Source organism: Oryx dammah, unplaced genomic scaffold, assembly GCF_014754425.2.
Source record: "Oryx dammah isolate SB20612 unplaced genomic scaffold, SCBI_Odam_1.1 HiC_scaffold_9, whole genome shotgun sequence".
NCBI lineage: Eukaryota > Metazoa > Chordata > Mammalia > Artiodactyla > Bovidae > Oryx > Oryx dammah.
This window is the reverse complement of record NW_024070193.1, coordinates 10,784,237-10,798,873: the sequence shown is the minus strand read 5'-3', so window position 1 is coordinate 10,798,873 and position 14,637 is coordinate 10,784,237. Positions and strand designations below refer to the sequence as shown.

Genomic DNA, 14,637 nt, shown 5'->3' with positions numbered 1-14,637 from the left:
CTCAGCTCAGGCGACTTGCCTGTCCCTCCTTCTAACATCTAATTGCGCTCCCCTACAGCCTGAGGGGAAGAGAGGTGGGGAGGGAATGCTGCGGGTGCCAGAGGAGGTCGTGGGGACCTGGGGGGACAGAAGCTGGGCCATCTGCCAGTCCGGGCCCCCCTCGGGGCTGCCCGAAAGGGCTCCGGGGGGCGGAGGGTGCTCTGTTGCTGGAGTAGTCAAAAGACAGTCTCCAGCGTCCCGCCCCCTCCCCTCCCCGACACTCTCGCTGCCAAATGAAATCTGGCAGCTTCTGAAAATAGCTCAGCGCTGCAGCAGGCGCTCTGCCCGCCCTTCAGCAGGCTGGCACACAGCTGGGGGTGGCCACTGTGGGCAGACGCCAGTGCACACCGGGCCGGGGGTGGTGTCACCCACACGGTGCACTGGGAGGCACAGAGCTGGGGACCCGGGGCAGCTGCCATCTCTTTGCTCCCTTGACCTCTCCAAGCCTGGTGAGGCCAGGGTGGCCCTGGAGCCAGCCTGGCATGTCTACCAGGCCTGAAGCACCCTGTCCGGCAGGAGTGAAATTACTAGTGGGTGTGAGCACGTGCCCTTGGGCTGCTTTTGTTCACTCGTGTAGACGAGAAACCTAGGAACAAGGGAAAAATGCCAAAATGCTGTTTATTAATACTTGGATATAAAACCCAGCAGTGTTGTCCTCCCTGACATGGTCTAGGGTTTCCCAGCCAGTGAGAGAAGGGTGAGGAAACAGGAAGCAGGCTGGGGGCCAGGCACTGGCCAGGCCCATATCAGGCATTCAGCATCCTGAGGCTCCCTGGGCAGTGTGGGGCTGGGTGAGCCTGGAGCAGCAAGGGAGGGGCCCTGTCTGCTCCGACTCAGGCAAAAAAGAAAGGACCAGACCCTCTAAGCAGCAGCCCTCCACTACCTCGAGTCTGACCCAAAGTACAGAAAGAGGCCCTGGATTAAGGGGGAGCCCCTTAGCCCTGCCTCCAGCCATCCACTCTCACAAAAGTACACCAGGAGACAAGCCCTGCCGTCAACCAGGACAGAGTAGGGGGCGAACCCTTAAGGACAGGCTTTCCTGCCTAGGATCCGATGAGCAGGGGGGGCAAGGTAACTGTACTGGCTTTTGTCACAGTGACATTTTCCAAAGTAAAAAAAGGGTTAAAAATATCTGTCCCCCTAAACCCCTCACTGAGATGAGAGGCCACTCTGGGTGGGGGTGGGGGGGTGTCGTAACAGGATGGCTGGGCTCAGGCACTCTGTGGAAGGAGACTTCCAAGGGCCCTGTGGGATGGGGTTGCAGCAACACAGCGCTGGACGGCCCAGGGAGCCAGGCAGACTGACCCTGACACTTCAGGGAGACCAAAGACAGAGGGGTGGGGGGAGTGTGAGAGGGGTGAGTGGCACAAGGAGAGCAGCCTCCCCAAGAAGGCAGGCAGGCAGGCAGACCCTCGACTGCCCCCTCCCTCCCTTGCTCACTCACTCAGCATTCGAGACTGGCAACTCTGTCCCTGGTTGCCATGACAACCAGTGGCCGGATGCCTTTCCCAAGGCCAGGCCCATCTGCCCACCCTCTGGGGAGCTGTTTTCACAGAAGGAGGGAAGTCCAGCCACGACGCCAAGGGGCCTAGAACCCTAAGGCCAGGCCCTGAGCGGGATGCAGCCACAGGGCATTCAGGCCTCCATGATCACAGGCACTGGACCTGCAGCTTGTGGCTCCCTGGAGCCCAGGCTTTGGCCCTCCTCTAGGGCCTGACCCTGGCATGAGACTCTGAAGGACTTGGGGTCATGTTCCCCTGTCCCGAAGTTCCAAGTGACAAATTACAACACAACACAAACAACTCTTTTGTTAAAAAAACAGGACCCTGAGCCCTCCAGGTCAGGGCTTCAGGCCACTCCAGTGTGTCCTCTGGCTCCCCCAAGGTCGCAGGAGCTACTGATTGTTGCAGCCCTGCGAGCCCGAGGAGCTGCCTGCCTGCTTCTTCCTCCGCTTGTTGAGGAGCCGGTTGTTAGAGGTCTTCAGGTCCTTGATCTTCACCTGGTCATAGTCCACCCGCATGGTTGCCAAAGCACTGGTCATTTCCTCCTGGGGATGGGGATGGGGGGAGAGCAGGTCTACTGACCTCAAGAGACATCACCTCCTGCCTGAGTGGCCCCTTAACAGTGTCAGTGACAGCAGTGAACACCTTTGCCGCCCGAGTGCCCCCAGGTACCCAGCTCTGGGCCCATCGCTTTGCCTCACACAGTCCTCCCTCCAGTCCTCCCTGGTAAAGACTGAGCTTACCTGGCAAGGCACAGGAAGTGTGGTGACCCCCTGGGACTACACCAAGGGTAAGCAGGACAGGGACTTGGACCAATGTCATCCGCTCGGAACCACAAGGCCTTCAGGGGACACCATCGTGTTGTGCACCCAGCTTACCAGCGCCTGAAGACTGCCCAGGTTGCCCCAGGCTCTGAGCTACTGCCCCACAGGCTCAGATCTGGTCTCTGCTGAGTCTAAAAGCAAGCTGACCACCCTCCCAGATGCTGCAGATCATAAGAGCTGCTGCTGCTGTTAAGTCACTTCAGTCGTGTCCGACTCTATGCGACCCTATAGATGGCAGCCCACCAGGCTCCCCCGTCCCTGGGATTCTCCAGGCAAGAACACTGGAGTGGGTTGCCATTTCCTTCTCCAATGCACGAAAGTGAAAAGTCAAAGTGAAGTCGCTCAGTTGTGTCCGACCCTCAGCGACCCCATGGACTGCAGCCTACCAGGCTTCTCCATCCATGGGATTTTCCAGGCAAGAGTACTAGAGTGGGGTGCCATTGCCTTCTCCAGATCATAAGAGCAATTATGCCAAAAGCCCCACTTCACTGAGACAGCAAGTCAGGAGCACTGCCCTGAATGGGCTAGTGTGGCCCAAAGACCACTATGCGGTCACTGACACGAGGCGAGAGGGGGTCGAAGACCCAGGTTCTGGGAGGTCACCACCCTACAGTCCCTTTTTCCAAAACCGTGAGACCTGTGGGGAGATGGTCCACCCACCTTGACTTCATCCCAGTGGTCTCTGTCCTCCTGCAGCACTCGGGCCGTGTGGAGTGGAGTCTGGGGCACCACCATCGATTGCTGGAAGGAGCCCCAAGCCCGTGGATCAGACCCTGCAGGCACCTGGGACAGCACCGGCTGCCCCCCACCACAACCCCTTTCTTCCGGGCTCCAGTGGGGAATCCGAGGCTTAGGGTGGTGAAGGAGCCTGATGAGACCGGGAGCAAAGGCAGGCAAAGGCAGGGCACTACCGCATATCTGTGGCCCACCCCAGGGCCTCTGGAGCCATCAACCCCTCCGGCAGCCCTGCTCAAGCTCGTCACCCGGCCTGCCAAGGACGAGGAGGCACTCACGTTGATCCAGGGATGGTTCATGAATTGTGTGATCGTCAGCCTCTCAGTGGGGTCCGTCTTCAGCAGGAGGCGGATCAGCTGCTTGGCTAGGGAAGAAGAGGGCAATGGTGAGGCTGTGGAGCTGCTCAGAGCCAGTTCCCACTCCCAGAGACCGCCAGCTCTGCAACATGCTCCCGAATTCCTAACCCACAGAAACAGTATGCTGATAAGGGTTTCTTATAAGGCACTAAGTGTTTGGGATAATTTGTTAGGCAGCAATAAATAACTGATACAGGCCAGATTTGTTCGTGGTCCCCAAAGGGAAAATATGAATGAAGGACAAGAATTAAGGGAAGTTTTGAGGAGGCAGGTTTTGAGCCCATCTGGCAGACATAGAGAGAAGGACGTTCAGACGGCGAGATGACTTGCCTAGGATCACACAGCTGGGATGTGGAGGAAGCCAGGATCTAAACACAGGTCGGTTTGACACCTAAGTGGTCTCTCCCGGAAGGAAGGCGGCTGGGGTCCGGTGGAACGAGCAAGCAGAGAGTCACTCACCATCCTCGGAGACCTCGGACCACTCAGGGCTGGGGAAGCCATACTGGCCGAGACGGATCCTCCTCTTCATCCCCGGGGAGATGGCCTGGCCCGTGTTGGAGTAGAAGGGCGGGAAGCCGCACAGGCTGGGGGAGGGCGGAGGTCATTCGGCACGGGTGTGGGGGCAGCACCAGGGCGGACCCATTCTCCTCCCCAAGACCCTGACTGGGAGACAGGCAGCCAGACACCAGGGCAATAATATCAGCCCCGTGAACTCGGGAGTTCATCTCCAGGAACACCAGCTGCCCTTGGCATGGGGAGGCCTCTGGGGAGCCTGAAGGAGAGGTGTCCCATGACCAGAAGGGAACAGCAGACTGCTGGAAGAGTGGCCCGCTTGAACCCTTCACCCTGGATGGTGGGGGCAGAAGCGGTTCCAAGGGTGCCCGCGGGTGCAGGAAAGGGAGGTACTCACAGGATGTACATGATGACGCCCAGGGACCACATGTCACATGATTTGTCGTACTTCTCTGGACCCAGGACCTCAGGAGCTACCAGGGCAGAGGGCACAGGAGGACCCTCAGGCCAAGGGTCCTGGGGCACCAGCAAGAGCCTATAGCCTGGGCAAGGTGGGAATAGGTGCCCGAGCCGGGGATGGGGCAGAGCAGATTGGTGTCTGGCACCTTCTGGGAAGGCAGCATGTGTGTGAAGTTGGGGGAGGAGCAACAGCTCCTAGATAAAATAAACCCACTTTCAGGCTGGGCTATAAGAGATGATAACCTCCTAGCTACCTTGGGCCAATCTCAGACCAAGTAGTGGCAGGGAAAGGAGAGAAGGGCAGTCAGGGGTTGGGTGGGGTCCTGCCATAGTGGAGAGGGCTCCAGCCCAGCAGCTGCCCTGCGTCCCCTGCCTCCTGAACAGACAGCCTAGGTCATGGGCAAGGAGGGGCTGTGGCCAGGGTTCTGGGTTCCACCGTTCACCTGGCGACCATCCCATGGGGCCTTGGTCTTCCCATCTGTGCAATGAGATCGGTAGGCCAGGAGATTACTAAGTCAAAATACTACAAAACACGTTCTGGTAAACAGAGTGCCATTCCAGCTGTCTCAGGGGGCTTCCCACCCCTTCAACAGCTCTTGGAAGGCTTATCCTGAGGAGAAGAGTCGTCTGTAAACAAGTCATCACCCCACTCTCCAGGAAGGGGCACTTTCCGGGGTGGGGGGAGTGGCTTCTCCAGGTCTAGGGCCTACCTGCTCACAGGGGAGCAGGGAGCTTTTCCAGGAAGCATGAGTGTGTGTGAAGCCCCAGGGCCCATCCTGGCCCTCACCTAAGGGACGCTTTCCCGAAACGCAGGTGGCTGGCCCCTTGCTTCCCTCTCGTGTAGGAGGACGTGCCTGCCCACTTTCTGAATATGACTCCCAGGAAGATAAAAACCGGAGAAAAACAACCGCACTTGGGCTCCATCCCAAGCCGACGGCAGCCTTTTATCACATATATATTTAGAGCCACTGTGATGTCATTCAGCTCACAGGCCAGAGCCAGAATTTTCCTGGATCTATTTTCAAGAGCAAAAACTAAAGTTTGGGAGAATATTTTTGCAGCCTCCGGCCCCCCAGCTGCCACCTCCACACAGACAGAACCCTCCCCTCCCTCCTCACAGCGCTTTAACTCTTTGGCTTCTGTGTCCCACAGGCTGCCCCAGACCACAGTGGGGTGGGGGCGGGGGGCGGGGTGCAATAAAGAGGTACCAGCCACACCCCAGGGACTCACCCACATAGTAGGGAGTGTAACATGGGGTTTGCAGGGCATTCTGGGTGGTCTCTTTGGCAAAGCCGAAGTCCGTGAGCTTCAGCACCGCATCTTTATCCCTGGACGTGTAGAGCAGGTTTTCAGGCTGGGCCAGGGAGAGAAAACATTAGTCTGGACTCAGGCACCAGGTGGGGGCAGATTTCCACGGTGATCTGCAGTCAGATTTCCTTCCTCCCTCCCTCATCCAGACTGAGGCAGGAGGAGCCGGATCCACCTCACTAAAAAAGCCCTGGGTCTTGGCCACCAATGACGTGGGCCAAAGGTAGAGGAGACTAACGTAGCTGAAAGGTGACACCTTGTTTCACAGAGGGGAAACTAAGGCAGTGGTTCCACCAAGCCTGGGGATAATTGAGTGCCACAGAGAGCCCAGGGGCAGGAACTTCTGAGCTTGAGTCGGTGATGCTACCATGAGATGCCAAAATGAGGGTTCCAGGGGAATGGGGGGCTGCTCATGAGCCAGTGCTGCCAAGCACACATCCTATACCCAGCCCAGAATGAGCCTGCACGACAGGCCCCTACCTGAGGTTGCTCGGGGAACTCAGGCCCCGGGAGCTGCACAGAGGCCAGTCTTCCTGGTTGTAGGGCACAGAGGGTCTGAGGGATGAAGGCAGTGGGGAGGTCTGCATGGAGGAGGCAGTCCTCAAGCTGCTTTCTAATGAATGGGTAGGACCTAGGCCCACAGAGAGATGCAGCAGAGCTGGGGCAGAGGGATGGGGTGGCACATGGAATTTCAGTTTGGAGCCAGTGAAAGCTATTTCTCAGGTTCTATTTGAGATGATCCAAACTTGGACTGGGGTGAAAAACAGGGAAGCAGTTTTTCTATAGGAATCTCCATAGAAGGCTTTTCTCCCCTTAAGGGAAAAAAAAAGGAGGCCAGGGCCAAAATAAAGGAACAGTTCAGAAGGTGAGACTGTTGCGGCTCCATGTGTATCCAAACTCAAAGGGTAACCGCACGAGTTGGTGATACGCAGCCAAGGGAAGAACCTGATGCAGCGGCTGGACCTTCGGGTCTCCTCTGCCCAGTCTTAGGAGGAAATAAGTCTGGGGGGCGGGGCAGTCAGGGTCTAGGTGGGGGGCCGAGGGCCCAGGAGTTGTAATTCTGCTCTGACAGTGGCTGGCACATGCAGGTGAGTGTGTGTGTGTATGTGAAGCTGCCTCGGTTTGCGTTTCTTCCATCTGATCCTGATCACCTGTAAGATCCAGTCCTCCCTGGACAGGAAATTTGGAAAGAACATTCTCAAGCCCGTCCACTGGAGGGACAAGCAGATTCAGCCACTAGGATCACCTCCGCTCCTTTGTCCAGTGCCCAGCAAAGGGCCTCCTTCCCCTAAAATGCTGCCATCAGAGGGCTCTGCCTATGGGAACTATGGCTGTTACTTCACACAAGCTCCAAACAGTGTTGGGCAGCCCTGTCACCGAAGCCTGGCACACTGTCTTCACAAAATTCTTGCTGAGTGAACAAATGAATGCATGAATCCCCAGTGAGGCACCTGCAGAGCCTTGAGCAAGACAATCACTCTCTGAGCCTCGGTTTCCTCATCTGTCAAATGGGTAATGGCACCCTCTCACAGGGCTGGGTGAGGATTAAACGAGATGCTTCTCAGGACCCAGTGGCTCAAGGTGGGCACTAGTTTATTCTTATGTCTACTGGGATTATATATGCTTGAAGGAAACAAGGAGGCCTATCTGGCTAGAGCACAATGAACACGCTGGGACCGTGGGAGGAGAGGCTGAGCCACGCGGTATGGGCCGCGGGGAGAGGCCTGGAATGCCAAGCAAGGAACGTGGCCTCCATCCAGTGGATGCTGGGACCGCCGGGGTTTGGGGATGGCACTCTTTGTCCTGGTCCCCCAACATGGGTCCTGGAGCCTCACCTTGACATCTCGGTGGGCGATGTTCCGGCTGTGCAGAAACTGGATGGCAGTACCAATATCCCGCATGATCTCTGCGGCTTCTGCAGACACGGACAGAGGAGGGGGCCACGGATGCCACTCGAGGGTCAGGCAGCCCAGGGGGCCCCTCGCCATCACCCCTCTTGGGAGAGCACAAGATGGTGCACTCCTGCCACCCAGGACACCACCTCAGAGCCTGATGCTGGTCCCCCTAGTTTCTTCTGGAGATGCCCCCAGCTCAGCTGCTGGCTGGCACCAAGAAGCATTGAGGCCTCCATCCCAGGCCCATGGGGAGTCCCTCTCTGACAAGCTGCTACAGACTCACAGAACCCCTTAGGGGAAGAACACTCTCCCTCTACCCTTGTTCAAGTGGGGAAACTGAGGCACAGAGAGGGACAGGGCCTTGCCCAGCGTCACAGAGAAACTCTGTGTGCCCCATCTCAGCCCAAACTCCCCCGTGCAGCGGCACATACGTACCTCTTTCAGTGAAAGCCTGGTCGCCACGCTCCTGAATCCTGCTGAACAACTCACCACCTTCCATGCTGCCGGAGAAAGCGGGGACAGAGGGCGAGAATCAGGTGTCGGCCTGCCCCTGCCCCACGTCATGGGCCCAGGCCTCCAGCCCTGCTGCTCTTCCCCTGGGGAAGGGCCACTGTCAGCCTCACTGTGTCTTGAAGAGCCTGGTGCGTGGTGGGCTGTTGGCTTGGGTGGGTTGAACTCAACTCTTCGAACTAGGGGAGGATCTTCCCCAGGGAGCATCTATGTTCCCAGGGACACTGTCTTGACCTGGCAGCCCCACCTTTATCCAAGTTTACCCAAGTGAGGAATGAGATGTCAGTTATCATCCTCATGACCACCGTTTTCTGAGCACCCACTGTGTGCCGTGCCCTGGGCAAACCCTTTGTGGGCACTGCTGTGTGATCCTGGGTGGGTCCCTTCACCTCTCTGTGCCTCAGCTTCCTCTTCTGTAAAACAGGGATTAGCGCACCAACCTCACAGAGTTGGGGAGACTGATTCGGCAGTACACACAGAGCACTTCGAATGAACAGGGAGAATGCCACGCTAAGATCTCCCTCCACACTCTACATGGAAGTTACAGCGATCCAGAGAGGTGAGAGGCCTAGTGACAGAGTCAGGGTCTGAACCCCAAATATGACTCAAGAGCTGCTACCCTATGGGGTGAGGGGGAACTTGAAGGCAGACAGGGAGGAGCTGGAGGCCAAGACCCAGGGCCCAGGTTCTGAGAAGGTTAGGGCTGAGCCACAGTGTTCACGGGAGAAGCCTAGGATGGAGGAGGCTGCTGGCTCTTGGATCCAGGCGAGGATCACCCAGAATCGGGGGTGGGGGGCAAGGGGGAGCCATAGAAGTGCAAATCCAGGCGAGAAAGCCAAGGGGACAGCACATATCCCACTCTTCCCACAGTCTTCCCCCATCCCAGCCACATTCAGGGCTTGGTAGCCTTCTCCGACAGCTCTCCCAGCCCCTCCTCACCGAGTGGGAATCACACCCAGGGAAGCCATATTACAGCCACTGAGGATTCCACCATGCAGGAGTGCCCTTGGGGCCAGCTGCCCAGGTCCATCACCCTTCAGGGGCTGGGGGGGCCCTCCCGGGGCTGCTATCTGAAGAACAGAGACCTCTAAAGAATGGTGGGAGTTGGGGCAGCGGGGCACAGGGGTACCAATGAGATGCTGAGGGAGGGTGGGCAGAAATACCATTCCATGACGATGAGGAGACAGCGTTTGCTGTGATGCATATTCTCATAAACATCCAGGATGCGCACGATGTGGGGGCCACCTGAGGCCTGCCAGTGGTGGTCCACCTCCTGCCGGGCTTTGGGGCTGTCGTACAGGAGCTGAGGGCAGGGAGGCACAGACAGTGTCAGGCCCAGAATCCACTTCCCCAGGAGCCACCCAGACAGTACCACTGCCCTCACTTGGCAGACAAGGACACGTAGGCTCAGAGAGGCCTGTGACCTGCCTGAGGTCACCCAGCTGATGAAGGGCAAAAGGAGGATTCCAGTCCAGGTTGGATGTGTGGTCCAATGAGCCCCCACACTTGGCTGAGGGTCAGCTTCAAACAAGCTTAGCTCGTAGCTCAGGAAGGCCTGGGAGGTAGCTGAAAGCTTAAAAGGGCTCAGAGGCCAGAGAAGCCCCTGCCTCCTTTCCCAAGGGGCAGCAACTGAGGTGGAAATTGAGAGGATTTTGTAGTCAAATCACACATCAGTTGTGAGACCCTGTGCCAGGAGCCACACGTCCCTAGAGCCTCGCTTCCAGTGGGATGACACAAGGGTTGTGGGCCAGAGGTAGAGGCTGGTGGGAATCGAGGACCCTGCTCGATGGGGGTGACTCCTTGGTGGGGTGAGGTTTCCGGGCTTGGGGCTAAATTCCTCCATGACTCAGTGTGACCTCAAGCGAACATTCACAGCTCCAAGCCACAGCCCACAACTCTGTAAAATGGAGTAATATCAGTCATCCCCACAGGATGCATCATAGCGAAGCAGGCAGCAGGTGGGTGGGCGTCGGGATCTTTGCTCGGGTTAACTCAGCCCCAGACAGTGGCTGCCAACCTTAAGGCCAATCACCGGAAATGAGCAAGACCTTGAAATGGTCATGCTCAGAGGTGGAGGGGGTGGAGAAGTCGGCCTTCTGGGGGAGGTGGCCCAGAATGGGGAGAACAGGGATCAGGCATCCCCCAGTAAGGCTGCTCATATCTGCTTCCTGGTCGAACAGGGCTCAAGAGCGAGGCTGCAAACCAAGACAGGCTGAGACCAGCTCCATCTGGCTCAGTACCCACAGGACCCTGGGCCACCATGGGCCCTGCTTTCTTCCTGGGCAGGATGGTCTCCCCTCCTCTAGGGCATGTGCGGGGCAGCCTCTGGGACCAAGCTATCCAGGCAAAGATCAGCTGGGGTGGAGAGGAAGACAGTGGGTCTCCGCATCTGTCTGCCGCTGGTCTAGGGAGCTGTTCCCTTTGACCCCAGTGTGGAGTGCAAGGAGGTGGGCAAGCCCCTCCACCAGCTTGGGGGCTCCCGCTCCACTAACAGTCCAGAGTGGGGCACACAGAGGCGGCTGTAGGCAGGCCTGGAAGCCATGGCTCCCTTGCTCATGCTGCCTTTGCCGCCTCTGCTCCCTGCCCACACAGCTCCCAGGCACCAGCTTCTTACTTAACAGCACCGGGGGAAAGAGGCCTGGTCACATCAGCTCCCCCTGCCCCCACTGCGTCCTGAGGTGCCTCAGGCTCCAACCACAGGATCAAAGACACACCAGTCTCCCTCCCTGCTCTGTCCTCTCTGCACCTGTCTCTGCTTGGCCTCCCAACACTTCTCCCTGGCCCCTGCCACTTCTTCCCTAGCCGACCTGACCATGTCCTGGCAGGGCCTCCAGGAGGGTTCCTGGACCCTCTCTGTCCTGCTTCTGGTACCCCGACCCCTGTACCAGGGTCGTCTCTCTCCTCTCCTCAAAGGCCCAGCCCACAGCTGATAGGTTTCCTCTGGGGTCCTCAGTCCCGCCTCCTCCTCTCTGGCTCTTCTCCACCTGTCCCCACCCTCACTCCTTAAATCCCCAGCCCTCGTGCTCCAGATAAAGGCCACCTTCTTCCCTGGCATCCAGAGCTCGCCTTCTCTCCCGGCTCCCTTTCTGCTGCCCTGGCCCCAGAACACCTGGCTCAGGTCGGAACATCAGACGCACTGGCCCCAAACAAGCCTCGCGCTCCGCCCACAGCCCGTGCTCTCTCGCCCCATCTCCTTCTCCACCAGGCCAGCTCTCCCTTGTTGAGGAACGTTCTGGGCTCGGTTCAGATGTCTCCTGCTCTTAGAGGTCCTCCCAGCACCTCCCTCAGTGGTTTTTGCCTCTGCACCTCCACCAGGCTGGAGGGAGCATGCAGGTAGAGGCAGGTGGGGTTAACCTGGGAGTCCCCGGCTGGGGCCTGGCAGAAAACACTGAGCTCCGGAACAAACAAAGGATGGGATGACGGGTTTGAGCCCTGGTCAGGGGACTAGATCCCACACGGCGCAACTAAGACCCAGTGCAACCAAATAAATAAATAATAAATACAGATTTTTTTTAATCTTAAGAAAACATTGCCCGCTTCCCCGAAAGCTCCTGCATCATCGCCCTTTTCTCTTCCCTCCTGTGCATCACTTACTCATGACCTACAATTAGCCTGCTCCTTTGATAACTCTATAAACACACACATACACATATAGACAATACACTTTCAATATGCCTGGCTCTGTTCTGAGCCTTTTACAAATATTAGGAGGAAGGGACTTTATTACCACCACGGAGGCAGAGAGAGGTGAGTAACTGGCCCCAGATCATGCGGCCGTTTCCCCAGTCAGGCCGGCACCAGGCCGTCTCCAGCTTCAGACTGTGGGCCCCCACGGGCAGGGCCAGTTTGGGTTCCAGCACTGACACAGAGCACGGGCTCAGATAATATTTGGGGATTCAATGAACAAACCTATAAAGGGAGGGGGAAGGGAAGAAACCCTCACAACCCACCATGAGGAGAGAAGAAGAAACTGAGGGGGGACCCACGAAGGCTCAATAAATGAGAGACATGACAACCTGGCCCAACTTCCTCCCCGCTGTACTCACCTGTCTGGTGAACCAGACTTTACCTCCTTTTCTAGGAAAAGCCCATCCTGACTCCTCCAGCCCACAAGCCCATGGCTACAAGTAGGCTTCATTCACGCAAGTACCTGAGGGGTCCCTATCCTTCATAAAAGGGGTCCTCAAGCAAAAGCCCCATCTTCCCAGGCATGGAAAAGAGCACAGGGCTAAGACGGGAGGCCTGGGTTCTACTCCTATTCTCGGTGTGACCCGGGGCTGGTCTTTTGCCTCTCTGTGCCTCTGTCTCCCTGGTGTTAAGATGCAGGGCTTGGGCTACACTGGAAGGATGGGAACCACAGAGGGGACCTCTGGTCAGGGGCTCCTCAAAGTACCTACTACAGCCCCTTTCCAACATCACTGTGCTCACGGAGCAGCCTCTGGGTCTCCACTGACCCCCATATCTAACGCCTGAAACTGCTGGAGGCCACTCGGTATCCTGGTCCCCAGTCACAGCTGGGAAGAAATGAAGATGGGGTGCCCAACAGAACCACATCTTGGCCTCACTCCCACCCGATGCCCCCAACCGCCCCCCCAGGGGTACACCAGAGTTGGGAGGGTCTGTGATGTCTCCTGAGTTGCTCCATGATTCCAGCTAGTACCCAACAGGATCCTCTGCACACCTGTGGGACAGAACCCTGGCTTATTCCTCTGAGACGGCTCCCAGCTGTGCTGGAGGTGTGCCCCCCCGCCCACTGATGGCAGGTAAGTACTGAATCTGAGATGACACTTCCTTGATCAAATGACAATGCTCTAGTTACAGACTCTGCTGAAGTGGTTTCCACTTCTCCCTTCTCGCCTTACTCTCCTTTGCCATTTCTCCTCAACCCCCAGAGCCCGCGGTCAGATGGCCGAGATGCTGACCAACCCCACCAGACTGCAGACCCCCTCAGAGCTTGAGGGGCAGAGGAGCCTGCTTCCCAGAGACACAGCTGCCCATGTCCCTCTGGCTCTCCAGGTGTAATGGAGCCTCAGAATCGGCCAGACCGCTCCACTACCTCCACACAGCGTCTCTTCCCACCCAAGCACAGGGATTACTGCAGGTGGAGGGATTGTTGAGTTCAGGAGCTGGGAAAACAACTGCAGCAATTGACTGTTTGGAAAACAATTTACAGTTTACAAAACACTCTTTTCCTTTATCTCATGGGAATGCTCGGTGCCACCCTGTGAGGCAAGCAGGGCGGGAACCAACAGCCCCAGTTTGCAGACTGAGGCTAAGAGGCTCTGGAGGGTGAAGTCACTGCCCTGGGGCCGCCAGGATGGAGTAAGGTGAGGCTGGGCTGGAGGAGAGCAGGACTCCACACAGAGCATCCAGACAACCCCTCCCAGAGAGGGGATGAGAGGCCAGAGTGGCTCCAAGTCAGAGAGGCAGTGGCCAAAACTACTGCTTGCAAGACTCAGGAATCTTGCTCCAAAATAAACGTGTGCATAGGGGCATGGCGTGCACACGAGCAGGGGAGTATGTGTGTAAGTGTGTTCACGTGCTTGGAAACATGGGTACCTGGACACATGAGTACATGCATGCAAGGGCATGGTACGCGCATGGGTGTGTATGGGGGTAGGTAGTATGGGTATGTGGAATGTGTGTCAGTGTGTGTGGGCCAAGGTATGTGTGTGTCTCTGAACTCTATGATATTAACTTTGAAAATAAGGCCCATCGATCTGCCCATTTGGGCTTCCCAAGTGGCTCAGTGCTAAAGAATCTGCCTACCAGTGCAGGAGATGTGGGTTCCATTCTTGGATTGGGAAGATCCCCTGGAGAAGGAAATTGCAACTCACTCCAGTATTCTTGCCTGGAAAATCCCATGGGCAGAGGAGCCTGCTGGGCTACAGTCCATGGGGTCGCAAAAGAGCTGGACACAACTTAGTGACTAAACAACAACAATCTGTCCATTTATTTGTCTATTTTTCTGAATATTTTCTATTTTTCTGAAGTGTCAAGCAGAGAACTGGGCACAGACAGGTGCCCAAGAAATACTGGGGTCTTGCTGGCACAACTCAACCTGTGACAGTCTTGCCTGGGCAGGTGACCAAGCCCAGACTCTTCTGCTCAGACCTCCTCTCCCACTGAGATTCTATCTCCACTGCAGGACCCTCCACCTCACATTGCCCAGAGCTGTGAAAGCACTCTGTCTGCCTTCCCAGAGCATCAGACAGGTCTAGGGTGTCTGCAGTGACTCTGTAAGACACAGCCTAGGGACCAGCCCCCATCACCCTTCTTCAGCCATCTCCCAGCCCAGGAAAGGCTACCTTCCCAGACTCACATGCCCCTTCACATAGCCAGTTCCCTCTTGGACAGGCTCTTCTCTAGTAAAAATGTTCACAGTATCGCCCTCTCTCTCTCCCACATACACACGCACACACGGGACGCCTCAAGGCCCCGGGCTGGACAAGCAGCCTCTCCCACCCCACCCCAACCTCCACACTCCCAGCCAATT

General features: G+C 57.1%; 1 protein-coding gene across 1 annotated transcript in view; it reads right to left on the bottom strand.

The window, feature by feature from the left end:
* Positions 1 to 638: 638 nt before the first annotated feature.
* The window catches only part of MAPKAPK3 (MAPK activated protein kinase 3), a 28,513-nt gene continuing 14,514 nt past the window's right edge, over positions 639 to 14,637 (bottom strand). The window contains exons 3-11 of the mRNA XM_040247073.1: positions 9,305 to 9,444; positions 8,067 to 8,131; positions 7,572 to 7,651; positions 5,659 to 5,782; positions 4,367 to 4,442; positions 3,916 to 4,040; positions 3,379 to 3,464; positions 3,026 to 3,106; positions 639 to 2,086 (exon numbers count right to left, since the gene is read on the bottom strand). Coding sequence (XP_040103007.1) covers positions 1,934 to 2,086; positions 3,026 to 3,106; positions 3,379 to 3,464; positions 3,916 to 4,040; positions 4,367 to 4,442; positions 5,659 to 5,782; positions 7,572 to 7,651; positions 8,067 to 8,131; positions 9,305 to 9,444 — 930 coding nt within the window. The 3' untranslated portion in view covers positions 639 to 1,933. The remainder of the gene's footprint in view (positions 2,087 to 3,025; positions 3,107 to 3,378; positions 3,465 to 3,915; positions 4,041 to 4,366; positions 4,443 to 5,658; positions 5,783 to 7,571; positions 7,652 to 8,066; positions 8,132 to 9,304; positions 9,445 to 14,637) is intronic.